The sequence below is a fragment of the Paramacrobiotus metropolitanus genome, unplaced genomic scaffold (assembly GCF_019649055.1).
Source record: "Paramacrobiotus metropolitanus isolate TYO unplaced genomic scaffold, Prichtersi_v1.0 Parri_scaffold0000030, whole genome shotgun sequence".
Classification (NCBI taxonomy): Eukaryota; Metazoa; Tardigrada; class Eutardigrada; order Parachela; family Macrobiotidae; genus Paramacrobiotus; species Paramacrobiotus metropolitanus.
In genome coordinates, this window is record NW_026570250.1 from 746405 (window position 1) to 767388 (window position 20984).

Here is a 20984-nt window from a genome sequence, read left to right on the forward strand (position 1 = left end):
AGCATGTGTGGGTTCTGTCTTTTGGATTTTCGTCAGTCTTGTTTGTCGTGTTTTCAGAGTCTGGTAGATTTGCTTGTGTGCGGAATTTGTTTTGAAATATGTAATCCTGTGAATCACCCATTACCAGAAAACAGTAAACTTGAGACACTCTCCGGACGCTCCATCTGTCCATCACCGCCTTCCGTGAATAAAACATCTTGACCTCCAGAGATGGCATGCTTTTAAGTTTTTTAAAGGGTTTCCTATAACGTACTGGGCATTCAAAGTGTAAAATAAAATGGATGCATTCAGAAATTAAATTACCGGTTTATGAAAACAGGACCCTGGTTACCGGTAAACACCAATGCTTAAGCAACCAGAAGCTGTTTTCTGGTCAGGGTCATCTTTTTTCAGTGTTATGCAGGTACTGTATACTCCTTAACAACCATGGAAAACTTGGATTTTTGTATGAGTCTAACTGCAGGCATATGCAATTAATACACAGATATGAGCTGTCGCATGATAAAATAATGATCAATAACTGCAGCAGCTAATCGATTTTTAGTGTGCAATAAATAATAATTAAAAACTGTATTACAAATATGAAGGGATTAACAACGGCTGGTTTAAATTGTGTCTGTGTATCTGCACAGTTTTGATTAAAACAATTGCAACCAGTTCTATATACGGATGTATAACTAACCGGTGTAGAGTCAGACTGCTTTTTGATATTAATTCTTTGAAATGCAGTACATAGTTTAACGCGGTATAGACCGAATATATTGTGTATTATAAACTGAGGATATTGCCTTGCATAATTCGTACAACCATAATGACGACAGCGATTTTGATGATAAAAATTAATATTCTACTGGTTTAATAGTATTATTACTACTGTAATCAATGGCACATACAAAACTGTCGTTAGCTCTAGAAAACCCTGCATCCAAATCAGAAAAGTGTTGCTAACTCAACCAGTTAGTCTAGTGTCGATTGAGAAAGGATTCTAGACAACGAGAATTCCCAATGTGGGTGTTGACCATCTGACACCAAATAAGTAACATTTGTTAAATCTCGCTAAAACGTCAGTTTAAACAACCGCCACTGTCCTTATAACTCCATCACCATTATGTAGTGCCGATCCATTGGTAGAAGAGGGTTTGTCCACTATCTGTCCCGTCCTGTCGGCTTCCTGCTCTTGCGCCAGCATCTCCGCATCCGGTCGGGGTGCGGCACGTTTCTGCTGTTTTGTGACGTCAATTACGGCATACTGGGTACGATCCGATGGGCGGGTGCCATTCAGCAGGGATGCGGACAGTGGTGGTTTAGGCGCAACGGCTGGCTGCGAAGCAGAAGGTAATTTGGTCAAGGCCAGATTGGCATAAATAATTCCATCGGACTGCCGATGGTCCGTCGCCTACATAAGCACACGCACACTTGCACAGCACACAAGCTTCCAGCTATCACATTTATTACACTGCAGCATGTTACGTATACGCCGAATGTGACAGCAGGTCGCTGCCACAAGACCTAATGTCGTGGGAAAGGTCAGTTTTCCGTTACGTCGCACCGCACCCCGCGGCGCGTACGCTCATGTTTGCTCGTTAGCACGTACATGTACATAGTACTACATACCTACACATGCATTAATGCAACAGGCAAGTTTATATCGTGTTGCGTAGAATACAAAGGCTTAAAATTTAATTATATTACACGGTATTTTTGTAAAAAAAATTTTATGATTAATTTTAAATTCTGCGCATTTATAGGACATACTTTGTATGGTTTTTTCCCAAGATCCAAAGCGCGTGTATACGTTGAGTCCGTATTGGCCACTTCGCCCTTGGTCGAGCCATTTCTTTGGAAGCGTAGACTGGAGACTTTTGTTCCTTCTTTCTTTTCGCCGGCCAGATCCGGATGTTTACCGTTCTGCTGGGCCTCCTTGACCAGTTCCGATTTGCTACCGCTGCTGCTGCTATTATTTGAGTGGGTTTCGGACACTGCAGCGCTGGCTGTGGGTCAGAAATAAGGCCCAGTAAGCACACATCACGCACGAAAATATTCTGCTTCACTGAGAAATCTAAGAGCACGTAGGTGGCTTTATGCCATAACTGCGTATTAATAACTTGCTATAATTCGTGTTAGGTCATCTGTAAATCTCTGACATATAAATTGATAATGACGCTTTATTTGTCGGTTCTATGCGACCTCTTTTAAAATTGCTTTTACTGCTATGCCGTACCGCAACACTGCAAACGAGAACTGTTGCGTCTACGACGTGAGAGGAGCCGCTAGAATAGTCTGAACTTGCAAAACATTGATATCAACAAATTCCTCTTGTGCTAACTTTTTTCCGGTGCTTCTGGAGCAACATAAATGAAAGAAACTTCTACTGATATCTTTGGCGCGAAAGCACACTTTTTAATCAAGTACCGACAGTGATGTTTCTGAATTAATGTTTTGTTGAAATTCGCATTCTGAAAATTGTACAACTGAAATATTGGAAAATGGTTATGCAGCTACCTGTGGCGGCGTAAATACGATTTGTGTAAAGTAAACGAACTGAAATTCAAGCAAAAGTGAAAACGATATTACAAAACCGCACGATCTTTTGAAAACTTGTTTGCCGATCGACACCGTGGTTAACCTATGGAAACTTACCCCGTGTAATATTACGATTGTTTTCCGGTCGACTTATGCACACTACAGCAAGAAGCGAAATGTTAGAGAAGAAAGAGGAAATGGAACAACAACATGATACGTAATGTTAGCCGGTATACCAGCAGTAGAATTAGGTTAGGAAATTTCACCGTCAACGAAGCCCATGGATGTGCAAAAGCCGTTTATGCAAAGGAAACTTTATGAGTCAAGCAATTTTGCAGCATTTTTCACAGGCCATAGAAGTCGTCCATGAATAAGCAAAGAAGAACAGTAAAGACCATCACCAGCATGAAATATGTTTGTTGCACGCAGTACGAGACTTAAAAGAAAGAGCTCCAGATGAACTTGAAAAACATCTCGGTTTACTGACTGATACGTTATTAAATATCCGTCAGAAAATTATTGAGTTTCCAACAGAGTGATCACAAAATGTAGTTTAATATAAAGCCTTATGTTTCACTGTGCACTCTTGACTTACAGTCTCCTTTCTTTTTCTTCCTTATACAGAGGAATGCAATTGTGGCGACGAGGGCTAAAAGTGCAAAACCACCGAGACTTCCGGCGATGACGGCAATTAGCGTCGTGGAAAGAACGGGCGGCTTATCCTCGGTCTGCAGGGTTTTAAGCGGCAGGTAGACCGGCTGACTGAAGCCCTTCTCATTCTTGGCCATAATCTCCACTTGGTAGTCCCGCCCCGCCGATAAACCTTTCTCCAGCCACTCCGGCACCGTGACTTCCTTGGGCTCCAGTACAACGTTCTGGAATTGTCGGGTCTTCTGGGCATTGGGTGCAGCGGCGGAGTTAATGGAGCGCGCTTGCGGAACATCATCATTGCTCATGCCGCCGCCCGTTGCCACCATATTGCCGCTGCCGGCCAGCACCGATAAGAGGAACTTTTGCGGATAGCCTCCATCAAAACCCGGCTTACACTTAATGGTAAATCCACTGGCCATAACGGCAATAATTGAGCAATTCTCCGGTGGATGGGGCGGTCCGGCCGGGACGATGCGGTAGTAACAAGGCGTATGTGATACACCGACATGATTCTTGGACCAACATTGCAGTCGCCGATAATCATAGGCCGACCGAACCGTGTAATTAATCGCCGAGCTTGTCATACTTAACAATGATGATAAGGAAGATGAAGCGGCTGCATCAGCCGGTTCCACATCGGCATCGCCAACGATATCATCAGTTTTATCGGTGCTACTGGCATTCCACGTGTATGTCAGCTCTTTCAGGGGATTGGCATCCATACTGCAGCGGACACTTTGTTGTTGACCGGTACCGATGCCAATTAGACAGGGATTACTGGCATTCGCGCAGCGGGTACAAAATGGTCGATCTATTACATCAACAGCAAATTGTCAGATGCATGACTTTCAGAAGCACCGACGAAACAATGGAATTTTACAGGATTACATGTTAGACCACACCACATGCTATAAATTTAAGAATGCGTGGAGAGTTTGAATTGGTCGAACGAACAACTACAGTACGCACTGCCATATAATATGATAAGTTTTGAATATTCCTTAATTTATATTGAGTGCAACAACTTAACAAGTGTAATTGCTTTGTGCAATTAATAAACTGGTTTAATACTGCCCCTTTAATAATACTATTATTATTACGATTCTTTTAATTGAATGACGAAGGGGTATGGTAATTTTGCGGAGCTTATGGTTAGGACTTACAGTGGACATCGACCTGGAGACTAATATTAGTGCGGCCCACTTCATTAGTAGCAATGCACAAGTACTCTCCGGCATCATCTCTCGTAATATTTCGGTTGAAATAAAGTGTCGGTTCGGAACTGATAACCATCATATTGTGAATCCACACAAAATGAGCCGGTGGATTGGCATCCGCCGTGCAGTTAATACCGCCGGCCGCATCCGTCTCGGGTCGGAGGAACTCAATGAGCGACAACTGCGAGCGCGACGTCATGACATTTCGTGGAGAATCTACGTACACAACATGTTAGACACGGAAAGGATTGTATAATATGTATTTAATAACATGTATTAAGTATGCAGATTGCCCGGGCTTATTATTTTAACCATCTGGACAGCTTTATCAGTACACGAGTCAAGTGGTATCCGTTTGAATATATGACGGGAAGATTTACATGCCGCGCGCTGTCGCTGTAGATTAGCGCAAAAATTGTCCTGCAATCGCTGGAGCTTATGTTGCAATGCGTGATTTTATGTTGATTCATGGGGAGTGGGCTCAAGTAGGCATGCTTTATAAACACCATTGCTGTTTGCTTCCCTGTGAAAATTACCGCTAAGAGATCTGCGCCAGAGGACATTGACAGTGTTGCTACACACTTAAAAAGCAAACGTCTGTTTGATTTCTTTTGATGCAGAAAAATGTAATCAAAGAAATAAAAATATACCCCAGAGTTCGTATATCTCCGCTGTGCTGCCAACCGCCTCGTGTGAACGGCAACCAACCAGGTATGTTTTCTTATCCCATCACCGCCATTTTCAATTTATACGATTTTGCAGATTACATAAAACTACCGGAAATTTCGGATGATTTTTTCCGGTTTGGCGACTTCATTTCAAAAGCCCGTAAAAATCGATTTGCTCTTTTGCGTGATCATTTGTTTAGAACGAACGAGTGGAGAACGAGCTTGAAGCTGTGTATACCTAACTACTTACACGCGATGTTAAGAACCATCGAATCCGACATGATTCTTCCTTGCTTGCTCAACACTTCCTGTGTGGCATTACAGCTGAGTACTTTCCCGTTGTCGTCCGGGTTGGCGCTGTACGTGTACATGCTCCGGGTGATCGCTCCGCCGGTAGCCATCGGGATGATGTCGGTGCGAATGAACCGTGCCACCGGTTCACCATCCAGCGCCCATGTTAACAGGGCATGCGGCCGGGCATCCCACGTCTCGCACGTAATATTGTACGTTGTCCACTCTTTCAGCTGCAGCGGTTTCGATAGGGAAATGTTGACAGGCGGTACTGTACACCGGGAAGAGAGAGCAGAAATTATTTACACCAGTCGGACACGAAAGCGTTTGTCAATATGCCGGGTTCCTCTCTCATTTCCGGTTAAAAGTGTGTGTTTATATGTTTATGGACTGGCCCCACTGTGTGTATACCGATCTGCGCGGCTGACGCGTTTCGATCGGGTTACCTAGTAAATCCAGTCTGTAGGACACTTGGACAGGATGGATGCTGGCCTCGTTTTCCGCTTGACAGATCAATACATTGCCCATCAAATCCCGGGAATCCAGACGAAACGACAGGGCCCGGTTGACTCTCCACACACCGCTAGGGTCCATTTGTTGTTTCTGCAGACCGCTCTGGTTCTCAAGTGAAAATGATTGACCTAAAACAGTTTACCAGATATTAACAATCTATGAAATGCTGTATCGATGAACACACGTGAAAGGGCAATTTTAAGGTTGTCATTGGTCGTTGATAATATTGTTATTGTTCCATAGCATGTTCAAATTCGCTTTTACTAATAATTATTATTATTTTTTGTGTGATATAATACCGAAATATCAAACGTTAAATTTTCCCATTCGTATGCATGTAAAGAATAACACAAAAAATTTAAGCTTTCATTATTTTGTAATGTAAAACCACACGTTATTCAATAACGTAACGTGCGTATTGTACACTGTGTTTGCAGACCGATAATTATAAACGAATTAGTTCTGACAAAGGAAGAGCTTATGCATATGGTCACTTATGTAGCGAATGTTGCGTAACCGTAATTTGGCAAATGTGACGACTGGAAGTCAAAATTATTAATAATAGCCAATTATACCTTCTTGATTGACTCGTAACCATTTCAACGTCGCAGGTGGCCGGGAGTAGGCAACATAGCAATTTAACTCGAACTCCGTTCCCTCGTAATACGGCCCAATCACTGCCCCATCCTCCAGGAAGGTGGTGTTGTCTGATGAAACACTCAAGCGAGAAATGATCTGGTCAGGTGGTGCTGTATGGGATTTAAACAATAAACAGTTATTAATATGCGTTGCCGGATAATACTGTTGTGCCGCGCTGTTTACTTAACGCGCTGTACTTCAAACGGATCTATGGTCAATTTGATCTGCGAAAGTGGTTTTATAGATTAAAACAATCATCATCGATTATTTACTGGTAACTGGGCAATATGCATTGATAAGATCGCGGCATGGTCAGCGTGCGCTTCTGGTCAGTCTATATATCGCGCATCGTCCCGTTAATGTGCTGTGCACCCGATGCAGCCATAAACGGCGGAATTCGGGAATCAACTTGATTAGCATGTGATCTGATTATAACGACCTGCTTTACTGTACACTACCGTCCAACCAATAGACTGACCATAATGACCTCTGGCTCATAGGATCCCTAGAGATGCTGGTCTATCGTGATGAAAAAGCGATGTACATCTGATATCCGGTCAAGTAGAATGTTCGCTTTTCTAATTTGAAAAACATACTCCCACTGAAGAGAATGAAAAGCCGATCTATCGTTTTTGTTCCATGTTATTTGTTTGTTCTGTCGGAGCCGTGTTTATTAGATTAAGAATTTAAAAAATTCAGAGACGTACAAAAGAGGAATATTTTTATACCCTAAAAACTACACAAATTAACAAAACGCATAAAATCTTTAGCGAGATATCAAGTAGTCTGTTTGAAATTCGCATTTTTGAAACCAAGCTGCTTTTTATTTTTATTCGGACATAAAAGTGAGCTGGGAATAATTTGTAAGTAAGCAGAAGTTTTAGGAGACCGAAGATCAAACAATGTTCAGTTGCTACATTAATGCTAAATGGAGTTAGCGATTGCAATATTTATCCAACAATTTAAAATTGGTCATGACAGGCTTTTTTGTTAGCAAGAAAAAGCCGGCGTAAAACCGTGATTTACGAGCGCTTCCAGCATTTTTTGCATATCAATTTCCTAGTGTAAAGAGAAGCGTTACTGGGTAAAACGCTGGACAAACACTTTAATAATTAATGGCCATCCCAAGCGGCTAATGCTTTAGGAAAGAGTTTCGGTTGGGATTATTGCGTTTTGCAATTTTAAGTATACGAGTTGGCCTACATTCGCTTGACCATCGCCAGAAACAACATTATTCGGCATTTGCCAAAGCACATTGCAAAGATTTATCGGTATCACACATAGCTGAAATATTCCGGCTAACTTACCGATTACTCTGAACGATCTGGCCAGTTGTTTCTCAGCCGATACCGAACTAATTGAGCACGTATAATTCCCTTCCGCCGCAAATGATACATTGCGTATGGTCAGTACGGATGTCCGACTGTCGACATCCACTCGCAGATCGCCTTGGAGGTCACTCAACGGATTACTGGACAATGGGATCGGAATCTTATCACCGTAACCTTTGAGGATATACTCCAGGGTGTTGTTATTTAATAACGACTGGATGCGCCATAATATGCGAAAAACAATATCATCCGATTCCCAGGAACACTCGAATGAAACTGTAGATGCCGGCGTTGCCGTTTCCGGTCCATCGAAATGGGCGGTTAGCGATGATGAGGCAGTTGAGGGATATAGTATTATAAAGGGGATCACAGCTATTAAGACAGACAGGAGCATCGTCATTTTTTGTCGTTGGCGTTAGCTCCAAGACGAACTAGTACTCAGACTCCTTATGCAATACGTTCGTATTTTAGCAATTGTAAAATATGGAGAAATAGTGATAGCATTTGCTACCCGGTGAATGCTGATGATATCCTTCGTAAGAATAAAGAAACACATAATGCGCAGTCTATCGCCGTAAAAAAAGCAATGGCGGGTGATATTATTATATCCATAGTTCCATTCTACCGGTGCACGGATCATCTATTACAAATACTGCGCTGCAAACACGGTTCGACAGAGATAATTTCGAAATTAATGTCTTCGTTAAGCGCGCGTTAAGCATTGGCGAACTATGCTTCACAACTGCACTAATTAATCCCAGAAGCCGACAAATCGTAGAATATCTAACAAGCGTGGGAACATGACAGTGCATAAAAAGCGATGGCACAATTGGAAAAAAGTGCGAGTATCTTGGTTAGCACAATCCAATAATTTCTGTTAACGGTTAGAGATCACTATACTGTCGCGCATGAAATAGAGATTGCTATGAAACTGTGCACGACGAGTAGGCCGGCTTGTCTATAACAGTCTTATAACGGCACAACGAAGAAGCCGGTATCTTTTCGCGGTCTGTAACAGTACGTAACAGTCACAAATGACCAGCTGGGCTGGTAAATCAAGGGGAACATATCTCTTGATAACTCAAATCTAAAATTATAGCTGCCCATACACTGCGCTTGTTTTCCCATAGATTTTCAAGGCCGTTCTAATCATGATCATATTCGATAAATTTATGCTTGGCAAAACATCACTCGTCGATCTCACGTTTGCGAGGCTGGCAGTGGTCACGCCCAACAAGATGACAAACAAAACTAAGTAAACGTTATCATAACGCCAATTAATTACAGAAGAATTGAGCGCTGAACGGAATTAAAATCATTGTAATCGACGCCGTTAAAAAATGGGAAAAGGCTCACTATTTTGCCTAGCATAAACAAACAGCTCTTAATGACCGTGGATAACACTGCGGGATAGTAGACCGCATTTCATGACCGTTCTGTGCAGTGCATGGCAGTACGTATTCACAAAAGTCAGACTTCTCAGATTAAAGATGTAAGTGCTAATATCCCATAATATCCCTGCACGACAAGTTTGATTTGTGTACTGCAATGTATCTGTACACGAACGGCAACGTCAAAATTGACGCGGCAGCATCACCAGCTTAACATCCTTTTTACAGCTCTAAATAGCTCCTTTTTATCATGGGCGTGCGTTTGGTCTGGGACTTTTATTGTTGCTTTATATATGGGAATCTTGCATGTCACTTTCGATGCTTAGCGTTTGATTGTATCTAAAAAACAATTTAATTGATGGATTTCTTCAGTACCATTATGACCGTTAAGTTGAATGCGGCTAGCGGAACCGGCAAGTTTCCTTACAGCTTCGATGCGGAGACATGCAGATTGTCGAACGCCGTGCTTTGCACTCTTGTGGGTTAAATAAAATGTTTTACTGTTTTCATTAATCAAATCTTGACTATACAAATCTAACCATAAGGATTGCAAAATTTGAAAATTTTCACCTTGTTTTAAGCAAATAAATAATTACAATATGTAAAGCCTGTTCAGACAAACGCAGAAGTAGTCAAAACTATAGTACCTTATATTTTAATCTTCTAAAATTATGAAATAAGATTGCCACTTCCGAATAGAAAATGTTCAAACTATTTCAAATCTTTTTAAAAAATAGAAGTTTTTTATTGCAAATAGAAAGACTTCAGGCGCGATAACAAGGGCCAGCAAATGGGTCAGAAGAAACAATCAATTTCCCCAAATTTCCATGGCACACGCATTTTGCTCGAGGGATTTGAGGCAATTATCCGAGGGAAGTGAGGAGAAAGCAATAACTAAATTACCTAGTTGTTTATGCAAATTTGAACACAAAGAGAAATTGTTTATCTTTGATAAAGCTTTACATTATAGCAGCTTTTGAATAATTGCCGAATACCGTACAATCTTCGTGTTTTGTTATATTGTTTAAGATGAGCGTACGCACAAAATGGGATGAAAGGTTGCACAACTGTTTGATTGATCGAAAATATCCGGAGCAAAACGACCATTTAACTTTGCTACGGGTATGTTGCGTTCGTTCTCATGCAGGTATTTTGTGGTTATCTGTGAGAAAAGTTAATTGCTTAAATGCACGTTTCACTTGGCAAATAGGCTTCCATTAGGCGATAACGCACTTATCAACGCTAGCACGAAAATCAGTTTATTATTTTATTGTTTCTCAAGAAAGAATTACATTAGCGGCATGGATTTATGAAGCAGGCTATCCATACATTGTACTCTGTACATCGCAATTTATTGTAGCAAATTGCTTACAAATTTGAAATTAAAGATACAAATAATTTCCAAACACGTTTGCACCAGAATCTGTTCACATGTACTACTTACTGGTCGAGATTAATGTGTATAGATCGTTTCATTCGTACTACGATTCTTATTTTATGTTTATATAGCATTCATATCTTAACAGGGGGGTTTGAGCAAAAAAGTTAATTTTTTCTTTAAATCTCAGTGCAAATTTGTTTTCATTCGGACAACTTTAGAGTTGTTACGGCTGGATACAAACTTCCCGTTAACACATAATACAGATACTTTTACCCTGTACACAGCCAACAGAAGCGCCTGCGCCACCCATGAAAAACAACAAGAAAAAGCAAACTTTATCGCACACATCCATCACCACATGTCATTTATGATTTGCAGCCTGAATAATGTAAGCTTATCTCAAGGATCAAAGACCTACGACCATGCTGCAATCTTCCCAGTAGCCAGGAAACATGCCGCATCAGAGACGTAATCCATCTTCCCAGCAATGGTCTATACACAAGGCGTGTTAAGATGGAGTTACCTATGCACAATTTTATTTTATTTGAAAAACACAGCAGACGACCTTTCATGACATCCAGTACACACTAATGTGAAATTATTGATAGTTCCCTATCGTTTGCAGTTTTCTTGTCACATAATAGTATGTATAGAGATTCGTGAATGTTACGCTACGCATACATGCGCCAAAGTAGCTAACAATACAAGTACGGATCTCCAACGTAAAAATGCCGACTTGCAATACAAGCGTATCACCGAAAATCAGCCACAAAACAAAGGAGGTTCTGTCAGAATCCTGATAACCTTACTTTGAAGAGCAAAATCGTAAAGTAGAAAGTGCGCGATAGCATTACTTTTATGAATCTGTTTACCTTAATGCGGGCGCCTTGTTGGTACTTTGCATAAAGGAAATTTACGATATTTAGACAGACGTGAAAGGAAATTTTTACTGCTACGTTTCCTACATTTCTTTTAATTAGCGAGAAGAGAGGCAAAATGTTGCTCTCATACAGCTTTACGTCATCAAACTTCACAAATAATTACGTTATGATTTTCCAGAAATTAACCAAGGACACTATTTCAAAGAGTTGAATAACAGCAGCGTCTGTTATATATGGACATAGGCAGCTCGTTTATGGTCCTTCCGGATCGCCGGAAAATGCACAGCTACTTGGACAACGACAACTGAAACACGGTCTAAAATTACCGATTAGCATGATTTTGTATTTGGACAGAATTTATTATTTTAATAAGATGGATGCAAGATTGTGTTTCTTGACCGGTAGCAAAGCTAAAATTAGCTTGCAGAAAACTGGTAAATGCAAATACGTTCAAAATCGGTACAGAGTGTGGGGGTGTGTTTGATATGCATATTTTATAATTATATCATATTTGTACGAGTAGTGAATCTACACACAAATGCACTCAATAAAGCTTTCTTATTAACGCACACCAACAGTGTGGTGATAGTCTACGTACAACCAAAAGAATTTCACATTAACAATATCCTTTATTACACGGTAATTTACACCCGTATAGGAAAAAAAGCGGCCACTACTGTAAATTGAATCAAACTATTGTAGACTAAATTAGTCATTTATTTGTGCAACTTTTGTTTCCAGTTAAAGGATTAATAGTTTACCACTGAACAGCTATATAATTAGCGCTTCTAGATCTGTTTAACTGAATTGTGTGGCTACTGTTTACGCAGCGCTTGATAAATGATTCCGGGCGTCTGAGGACACTCGGTTAATTATACGATACTGCTTTGCCACCTCATATGAACTGCTTAAGAATGAGAATGATTCAACAACCCACTTTGCTGTTTATTGACATTTTTTAAAGAAATTAGATTCAAAATTTTACATATTATTTGCAGATACCAAATTGTTTACCATAACATGTAATTTTTTTGCGATAAACTTAGGTGAAGCTCTTATTTTGAATAAGATTTCGTTTTTCTACAGGTGAAAGGTACCTTAGTTTCAAACACAATGTAATACGAAATCAGACAAAACTCGATAGAAACGTTCTTACGGGAATCCATACGATTTTTCATGTTATGAAATTCAGTTAATTTGGGCACCATAATTTCTGAAACTCAAACGATGATAGAGTGGTAATACAATAGAAACAATGTTGCACAATAAGTTTTGGATTGTTTTTCTGCTCTTTTGGAGCCTACCGCAGTTGTTCACGGTAAACTTACTCCCAGCAAAATGCGAATGATTCACAGGTGATGGTACCTATACACGGTAGAGTATTGATATAAGGTGTTAGAAAGTGGCCGAATCCATGTGGTCAAGCCAGCTGTTCTAATTTAGTCAAGCGATAGTGCGCAATTTACCCCATACCACAATGAGCTGCTGCTGGTTGTAAACTGTAAAACCAAGCAGGCCGGCTTGGGTTGTCTGTGGCCGCGCAATGTATATGTGGACGATGCGCTTATGATGGAAAAGGGTGCTAATCCTATTGTCCGCGAGCTTGTTAAAAGATGGATTGATCGTCGCATTAAGAGTCAAAATGGGCATGACCCAAAGTCGCCAGGCAATCGACAGATAATCACTATTTCAAAATTGGCTTGTAACGTGGCTGCATGAAAATGTAGTCTTCCTTTCTTTTCATTCTCTTCCTGTCGCCCAACAAGCATTATTACATTTTGTGCGTTAGGGTACAATCTTAAGCTCGCATCAAGGAATGATTAAAGACATCAAACACTGATCAAACATCAATCATATGTATAAGATGACCACAACAGACAATTGTGATTAGCGTAGACGTATCTGCGCATAGCTTGCATTAATTAACAACTGCATTTTTCTTTTAAGTAGTACGCTTCAGTTACCAGTTGTCAGTAATTTGTAATGTACATCTACGCGTCAATCGTTTATCTACTTCTTAAGCGGATTATTGTTTATGTTTGTTTATGTTTATATTATTTTGCTGCATTACGGGCATTGAAAATTATGCAAATTCGCATATTCTATCATAACATGCTTAACTGCATTTAAAAATAAGAGTACGGTACTTAAACTGTGCTAAACTATACGCTCCAAACCTTGATCCGTTGATTTGTTTGCCCACATAACATATTGACACAGTAAATATTCACCGTACTGACCCCGTTATTAACTGCCAGGCAGTAACAAAACACCATCGATTGATTACCAAATTATTAAAAAAACAGGCAATCATGATCAGCGTTAGCCTTTCTTTTTGCCTAATTTCATTCAGTAAATATATGGCTCACTGTGTTCACTTTCATTTGCTACACACGCGCTACAGACTGTTCCCGCTTCGACCGCCGGGAAAAAACAGCGAATGATGCTCATAGTGAAATAGGCGACTGATTTCGTTATTGTTAGACATACAGTACAATAGTACTAGTCACATACTGCACATGCTGCTCACTTTTTCTTTGCGTAATCTGATATTTCCACTGTTTCGTCAATTTTGTAACTAGTAATTTATTTAGAAACTTTTTATTTAGTTTAGCCGATACTTTTACATGCTACATAGCACTCAAAATAATATTGGTTTATCACAAAATTATAATAATTAAGCGCAAAGCCATTCCGCACTGCGAAAGGAATTATGTTACGGTGACCGAGAAGAAAACGTAGGAGTAAGAAAGAATGTGTAACGCATATTTTGTGTATTGAGAACTGAGATTACTCAGAAATAGGTAACATGCTTTTTCTCATACAAATAAAGGATGAAATTTTATAAGTTTTGTGAATAATACAAGTTCGCGCACAGTGCTCAGCGCCTGTGTGTGACCGAACCGGATTGACCGAATTGAGGCGGGTTTGGGCAATGGAGAAAGCGTAAGTGAGATCTTTACCATGTCTAATTCATGCCTTACCGTGTTCTCATGGATTCTTTACTTAAAATCCTCTTAAGAATATGCAAAAATACAATAGGGTTGACACACTTACCGGCTAGCAGTAAACGTCGGCTCTGGGAAACAGCAGAGCATTTCGACATCGGATGTAGGCGGTGCGCGCTTGTCATGTTTGGATGCAGAGGGAGAAGGAATTAAAGTCCAATTTACTTTCGTTTACATGTTGTTGCCGGCTGGATACAGCCGTATAAAGCTTCCGGTGGGTGATAATGGCAGTTTTAGCTGGGACATCAGATTAGGACGGACATACGTCACACGTATCACTGCCCTACATATTCCATATATTCGTATAATATTTTCAAAATATTTACCAATATTAATACCGGTTCAATGCACGAAGAAACGTTACGCAACAGTTAAAGAAGATCAACTCCCGTACGGCATCCGAAAATCGATACTAGTTAAGCGGCATAATTCTTTGTCGCAGAATAAACTTTATACGCGATATTCCAAATAGTTTCTGTTACACTATGCTGAAAACTTTGGCAACCACTAGCACTGTTTAGAATGCACTGCTGAAAATCCGATCCGCCAGATGCGAGAAGGATGTGGTCATACAGAATTACGCTTTAAAAGACCAGTGATAGCTGCAAGTTAAATTTATTGGTGATGTATGGAGGAGGCGGGGTCGACTAGGTGGCCCGGCCCCTACGTCCGAGCTGGTTTTGACCCTTTCTTTGTATACATCAGAAATAAGTTTTCCCCAGACGAATATGTATATGGTAGTACAAATATAGTTATACAATAATGGTTATTGGCAAAAAATAAGTCGTACTGCTGCAAGAACAATAATTATTCTGTGTTGTCTTTAATGCTTTGTTTGGTCTATCAACAGCTTTTGAAATCAGCCCGACTGCTTACACGGCTAACTGCGTTGTTGTGACAAGACACGATACTTGTATGTCTGTCTAACGTTCCAAACTTATAATTGAATGTTAAAACGGTAATTACATGGTGGGATTCTGAAAAAAGCAGCTGCTTGTTCAACGGTGGACATTGTGAAAGAAAGGCTGTGATTTAACATATAATTATTGTGGAATAAATACTTAATTCAACTTACAAAGGCAATGATTTGAAAGACGGACAAAAATGTACATATTCTCAAGGCCAGTTGCAGAGGAATAGCTGCAAAACACAAATGATGGTTCAATATGCAAAAGTACTGCCGGCGAAGCGAAATGGATAATATTGTAAATCTGAATATTATGTGTATTTGTTAAGCATTAGTGCGCCAATGCGCAATTTGGTTCATTTACAAAAATTTTTCGACTCCGATAACTGCAACAGTACGCGTATTGAAAGCTGTCATGGTTATACTACGAATTTTTTGGGTTTTAAAAACACCTTGTCAGACAACATGACAAACGTAAAATCAGTAAGGAGTAATTGTACTTTTGAACATGCAGTAGTCTTCGATAAGTTTCTTCGAGCAGTTTCTTCGCAAAATGCAATTAACGATAAGTTTTTCTATTGCTATTTATTACTGAAGGGTAAAAAGGTGCAAAAAAAGTACCAGTTACTGTGGGACAACCTCCACAATCGGATACTGAGAGTATCGGATTAATCCGAACGCATTACAGTTTCTTACCTGCACCGTATCTGGCACTGAAGTGGACACTCTGAAAAGACAATACGATAAAAAAAGCGCGCCTTTTGAACATAGTTAATGCATTTCATTTATATTTAGAAGCGCTAGAACGCTTTGTATAATAAAGTTTTTTTTGAGCGATTAATAAGCAAGTTTCAAAGGCGCAATAGCACGCGTAACTACACTAAGCACAATACCATAGTAATCCAATCATGTCGTCTTTGTTTGAAGACAGGATATTATTTTTGATACAATTTTATCGCTCACGTTTGGATAAAAACAAATTTATCAAATTAGAGTTAAAACTTACAAATTCGTTGTTGCGCACTTAAACGCTGATTTTGTAAATGAATTGCTGTATTCACACCGTCGTCTAAATAATACAAAGCCTCCGATACATGTGTGCTTGTCAGATGAACTTAGCGTCATGTTACAGTTTCCAGATGTTCCCGATTTTATGGGAACATTGTTTGTCACTGCGGGAGCATCATCCCGTACCATTAGGCGAGTTCTCGTCGTAATCAACCAAAAAATTTAATAACACGTAACCCCGTCTGCCGACCCACTTTCTCATACATTTACGTGCACTTCCGCCCACATTAAAGGGCAATCTTGTTATGGATTTCAATAGCAACCTGCGTGATGTCATTAATTGTCGCCATACAACTGTGTATGTCCGTTCGTTCATATTGAATTGTTTCTGTTCGAAGGTCGGTGAGAAAAAGGCTACTTTGACCTATAATAAGCCGAATGCAGATCTTTAATTCATTAGGCGTAATGCCGCGCCATCTCCGACCTCTATTCTTCCGATGCAAAATAATATCTTTCACAAACCACAGTTACAGTACTATGCAGTGCATGTGCAGCACTATATGCAGTTGCCTGCAAGAAAACAACGTTTAGTTTAACAAAAGGAATTTTGCACTGCATCGCTTGATCTTTAACCTCACCTAAAATACACGAACAAGGTTTCGTAAAACTGTGCTGTACCGAACTCCCGCTTATAAATTGTCTCTGTTGTGTCCCAATCTCGCATGATGTTTTGAAGCATTGTGTTAGCATGCAACCGGTATCGTATTTATTGCTGTGCTGCCTGTGCATTAAAATATATAAGACATAACAGTGCTGAAACAGCTTTATACAAATTTATGATAGCTCTGCGTCATAATATTTATAGGGAATCTTTTTATCTTACAATTAGCTTATTCTGAGAAGAACTGTACATGTTCCAGCCAAATGAATTTTGAAAATTAAAACAACGCCTTACAGATAAACTTTTACGGACATACTGTCAACGTTGGATAAGCGAGGCACTTAAAAGCACAACAATAGTACTTTGCCGTAGTATGCAGGAACATACGTATAACATGGGCACAGAATTAGAATAAATTTAAGCAAGAAAGAATCAGTAAATAATTCAGGGTGTTTAGAATTATTCTTTATGATTTATAGTTTATGCTCTTCCAGATGCCTACTGTATAGCATGTTTTACCTTATAATTAATTGGATTTTTCCGTGAAATTCTGACCTTTCCGTTTGCTATGGGTTGTACCGGTGCATGTCATCACTTTATCGTCGTTATGTTTAAATTATCATTTCTGGAGCAAAAAAAGTAAAAAAAGTGATCAATTGGGAGTAGACGCCTCACATTTCCGTTTTGTTATTAAAAGAGAGCGTTTAATGGCTTGTCAAAGTCTGAAGCCAAAAACAATAAGTGACAAATTTTCTGCATAGATGCACAGTTTCACACAAAACGCGTTCAAAAGCATTTTTCTGTTTTGTATCACCCGCTACAAACGCAGTTCACTCTCTGTATGTGTGCAAACAACACTCAACTAAAAAATTAAATCAAAACTTAATTCAGATTAAAGGCGATATTTTTAATAGAGAAAAAGTTACTTGAAAGAGGACTTTCTTTTTTTATAATGCGAAGGATCGTGAATTTACCAGCATTTGAAAACCAAGAAAATTTTCGTCCAAAATGTTATTTTGAGTTTGTGAACCTTTCAGGTTTGCAAGCGGTTACCATCACAGTAATTACAAGGAAAGCACTAAACCAGAAGTTACATCCACAATGGGTTTTTGAAAACGATCGTGGTTTATAAGCTGCTTAAAGTAGCGCAATACCCTATATTAAAATAGCACAAGCTAAGATATTTTCGATTTGACCATTTTTCATCGGACTACACTTAGTTCTTATTTTGTGTAATAGCTTTTAGACTAAGTAAAATAACATAAAATATAACAAAAACAGACTAAATAAGTGAAAACGTCGCCCGCGTTACATTACTCAGTCATGGAAACATCAAGTAACTTATGTTCCACGAACGATGGCCCACGACCATAGCTTGTAAAAGTTGTTCGGATGGTGCGTCGCTTCCTTGCGGAGAGTTATGATTCTTGCAACACTTTACTTATATTTTTATAGGTATTAAATCTGAAAATTTTGTATTGACTGCAGTCAAAGCTCAAACATGGCAGCATGCAATTCTGCGCATGATTTTTGGGATATTTTTTGGATAGAAGTACAAGAGTCAGACACCGCAGAACAAAAGCGAGTATGTCATCTTTAGAAACAAATGTCCGAGCTTGTGTATAACATGTTAGTATGAACTTTAAATTTGTTTCATATCAAATCTACTATTAAATGTTTTTGTACTTATGCGTACCTCTGCTCAAATTTCAAAGGTATTCTGCAGTATTTGCATGCAATTAATCGTTCTCCATGCATAAAATTTGTATTTAATCGTGTTCAGCTTCGCAGTTGGTTTAGAACTTTAGCACATATCCGTTGTTGTGGTTTCCCCAGGAGAAATGCGGCTGACATACGTGAGGTGTATTAGCAACGGGGCCATCACTAATGAGGTGTGATTTCGGCTTCCTTTGTGTCATTTCGGTAGAACCGCGTGGCCACGTATACCATACGCGTCAATGGGAAAAATGGTACCCTAGTTTAGATTTTGAACTGTATGTGGTTATTAGTTCAACTTTTCACTTTCATGAAGAGAAACCAATTGTGCAAAATTAAATTTTCTTCTGCACATGCTTTTTTATAAAAAATTAGGATGAACTGCTGAAGCACAGTGAGGTGTTCTTTGCGGCAATTCAATCGCTGATATGTGTCTGTGAAGGTGCGCATGCTTACTGTTATCTGTACTACTACGCAGTATGACGGGGCATAGTACAGATAAGACTATAGTCAAGCTCTTTTTTTGTCGAATGGAATCTTATTCAGATTGGCGATACTAATCTTTCACAGGTTTTCGGTAAAATTTCACGTCAAGTTGTTGTATTCTGGTGTTAGTACTGACTTATGAGCGTTAGCTACATACTTACTGTAATATTTACTTATTGTCTCATTTCGTATATTTAAACCAGATACATTTTTACCGCTGTTATTAATCAGGTCGACTACATTCTTATGCTGGAATCCGATCCTACACCTACTGTAGCATTTAATTGGTTATCTGCAAATGCTTTGCAGTAAGCATCATGTGTCATGTCGCATGTCGAATTTCAGGCATAACAAGGCAATGTTAATAAAATTCTTATTATTATATAAAATATATTATACAAAAATTCGTTGTAATATTAAGTAAGAAACACAGCGCGTAATTTGGACCAACAAAGCATTGTTGGTCGTAAATAGCCCAGTCTTAAAATTTTTCTTATTTCCTTCGATTTTCTGAGTTTACCGTCTCATAAGAAATAAGTAAAAGAAACTTTTTATTTTATTATTCATATGCTAGTCAAACCACTCTGTTCTCTTTTCAATACAATTGACTGGTTCAAGCTACATAATAACATTAACTCTAAATTTATCCTGAACGTATGCTAGCCGTGCCAGGCTTTGCATGCACTATGGAAGTACGCAGTTCTTAAAAATTATGCAGTTCCGCGTCCAGAATCAATACATTTCACGGTGTTTTGTTAAACTTACGTGTATTATAATTTGGAAAATATCATTCCGAGTAACCACCGATACAACGCGGATTCGCGTATAACTAGGGTAGACGTTCAACTGAAAGAAGTAACTTTCCGCACATTATTGTAAGCATGCAGCTTATTTCATATAGGAGCATTTTCTACAACATTAATCATTTGTATAAATTTAATTTCCTTCATTAACAGTTGTGAGACGAATATCGAAAAAAATTGTAATGTCCGATTTAAGTCATTCAATCAACGCGTTTTCGTATGTACTGTATAAATGGCAAGCAAGCCACTGTCCATCTGGTGCGCGATATGCGTTCTACCGAAATGACAAACGCTGAGCGCGCTACGCCTCACATACCCTCGGCTCGCCTGATGGCCCCGTTGCTAATTCAGCACATTCATTAGAGTGGCGCGAGTCTCGCGTTTGCCCGAAATGGCGAGCGGCAATGCTTAATGACGTACCAGTAGAGATCTTATATACTTATATAGATCATATATATTTCATTTACCGATAGTACAAAATATTACCGTTTATAACCGATAACGCATCCCACGGCGCTGGGTTTTTACGTAACATCGTTTTTAATTTCGTTTAACCTAATATTAAAGAAGTCTGCAAAATCCCATTGTGCGTATAGGCACCAAATGATTCAAGTCCTCAAGCTCACTTCACTTTTGACAGGAGCGATGCATATATAGACATATGCCGTACACAAATACATATAAAGTATACATCTGTTACAGAGTTATGTTAAATTATCCCACATACCTGCATTTGTCACACAGTTAAACTGCAAATTTTAAATCATTCACCAAGATCATCCATCATTTACAGTAGATCATTTAAATCATTCAACTTCATTTCACTTTTTGTCCGCATGAAGCGCCGGTCTTTTGATTTACGCGTGTAAAACAGGTGTAGTCAACTGTGACGTGGCTCCCGATTGTTGG

General features: G+C 39.3%; 1 protein-coding gene across 6 annotated transcripts; it reads right to left on the bottom strand.

The window, feature by feature from the left end:
• Positions 1-856: 856 nt before the first annotated feature.
• Positions 857-20885, bottom strand: LOC129588612 (contactin-3-like). 6 transcript variants are annotated; one of them, XM_055482923.1, is made up of 13 exons: positions 20803-20885; positions 16098-16128; positions 15570-15634; positions 14544-14777; positions 7810-8205; positions 6439-6612; positions 5797-5991; positions 5310-5621; positions 4338-4607; positions 3119-3985; positions 2641-2682; positions 1756-1991; positions 857-1396 (listed from the first exon to the last, which is right to left on the bottom strand). In XM_055482923.1, exons 4-13 carry the CDS (start codon positions 14617-14619, stop codon positions 1070-1072), a joined length of 2895 nt encoding a protein of 964 aa, XP_055338898.1. In that variant the 5' UTR covers positions 14620-14777; positions 15570-15634; positions 16098-16128; positions 20803-20885; the 3' UTR covers positions 857-1069. The 6 variants fall into 6 exon arrangements, with proteins under 6 accessions (XP_055338898.1, XP_055338897.1, XP_055338896.1 ...); XM_055482922.1 differs by lacking the exon at positions 20803-20885 and adding an exon at positions 16408-16527; XM_055482921.1 differs by lacking the exon at positions 20803-20885 and adding an exon at positions 16295-16436.
• Positions 20886-20984: the final 99 nt, after the last annotated feature.

What these genes read in the sequence shown, in the direction of transcription:
- LOC129588612 (XM_055482923.1), bottom strand. Translation starts at nt 14,619, where the DNA reads ATGACAAGCGCGCACCGCCTACATCCGATGTCGAAATGCTCTGCTGTT. An exon ending in CTACAGACTGGATTTACTAG is followed by an intron (nt 5,622 to 5,796) that starts GTAACCCGATCG and finishes CCCGGTGTACAG; the next exon opens with TACCGCCTGTCAACATTTCC. An exon ending in GAAGAAAAAGAAAGGAGACT is followed by an intron (nt 2,683 to 3,118) that starts GTAAGTCAAGAG and finishes TTCTTGCTGTAG; the next exon opens with TGTGCATAAGTCGACCGGAA.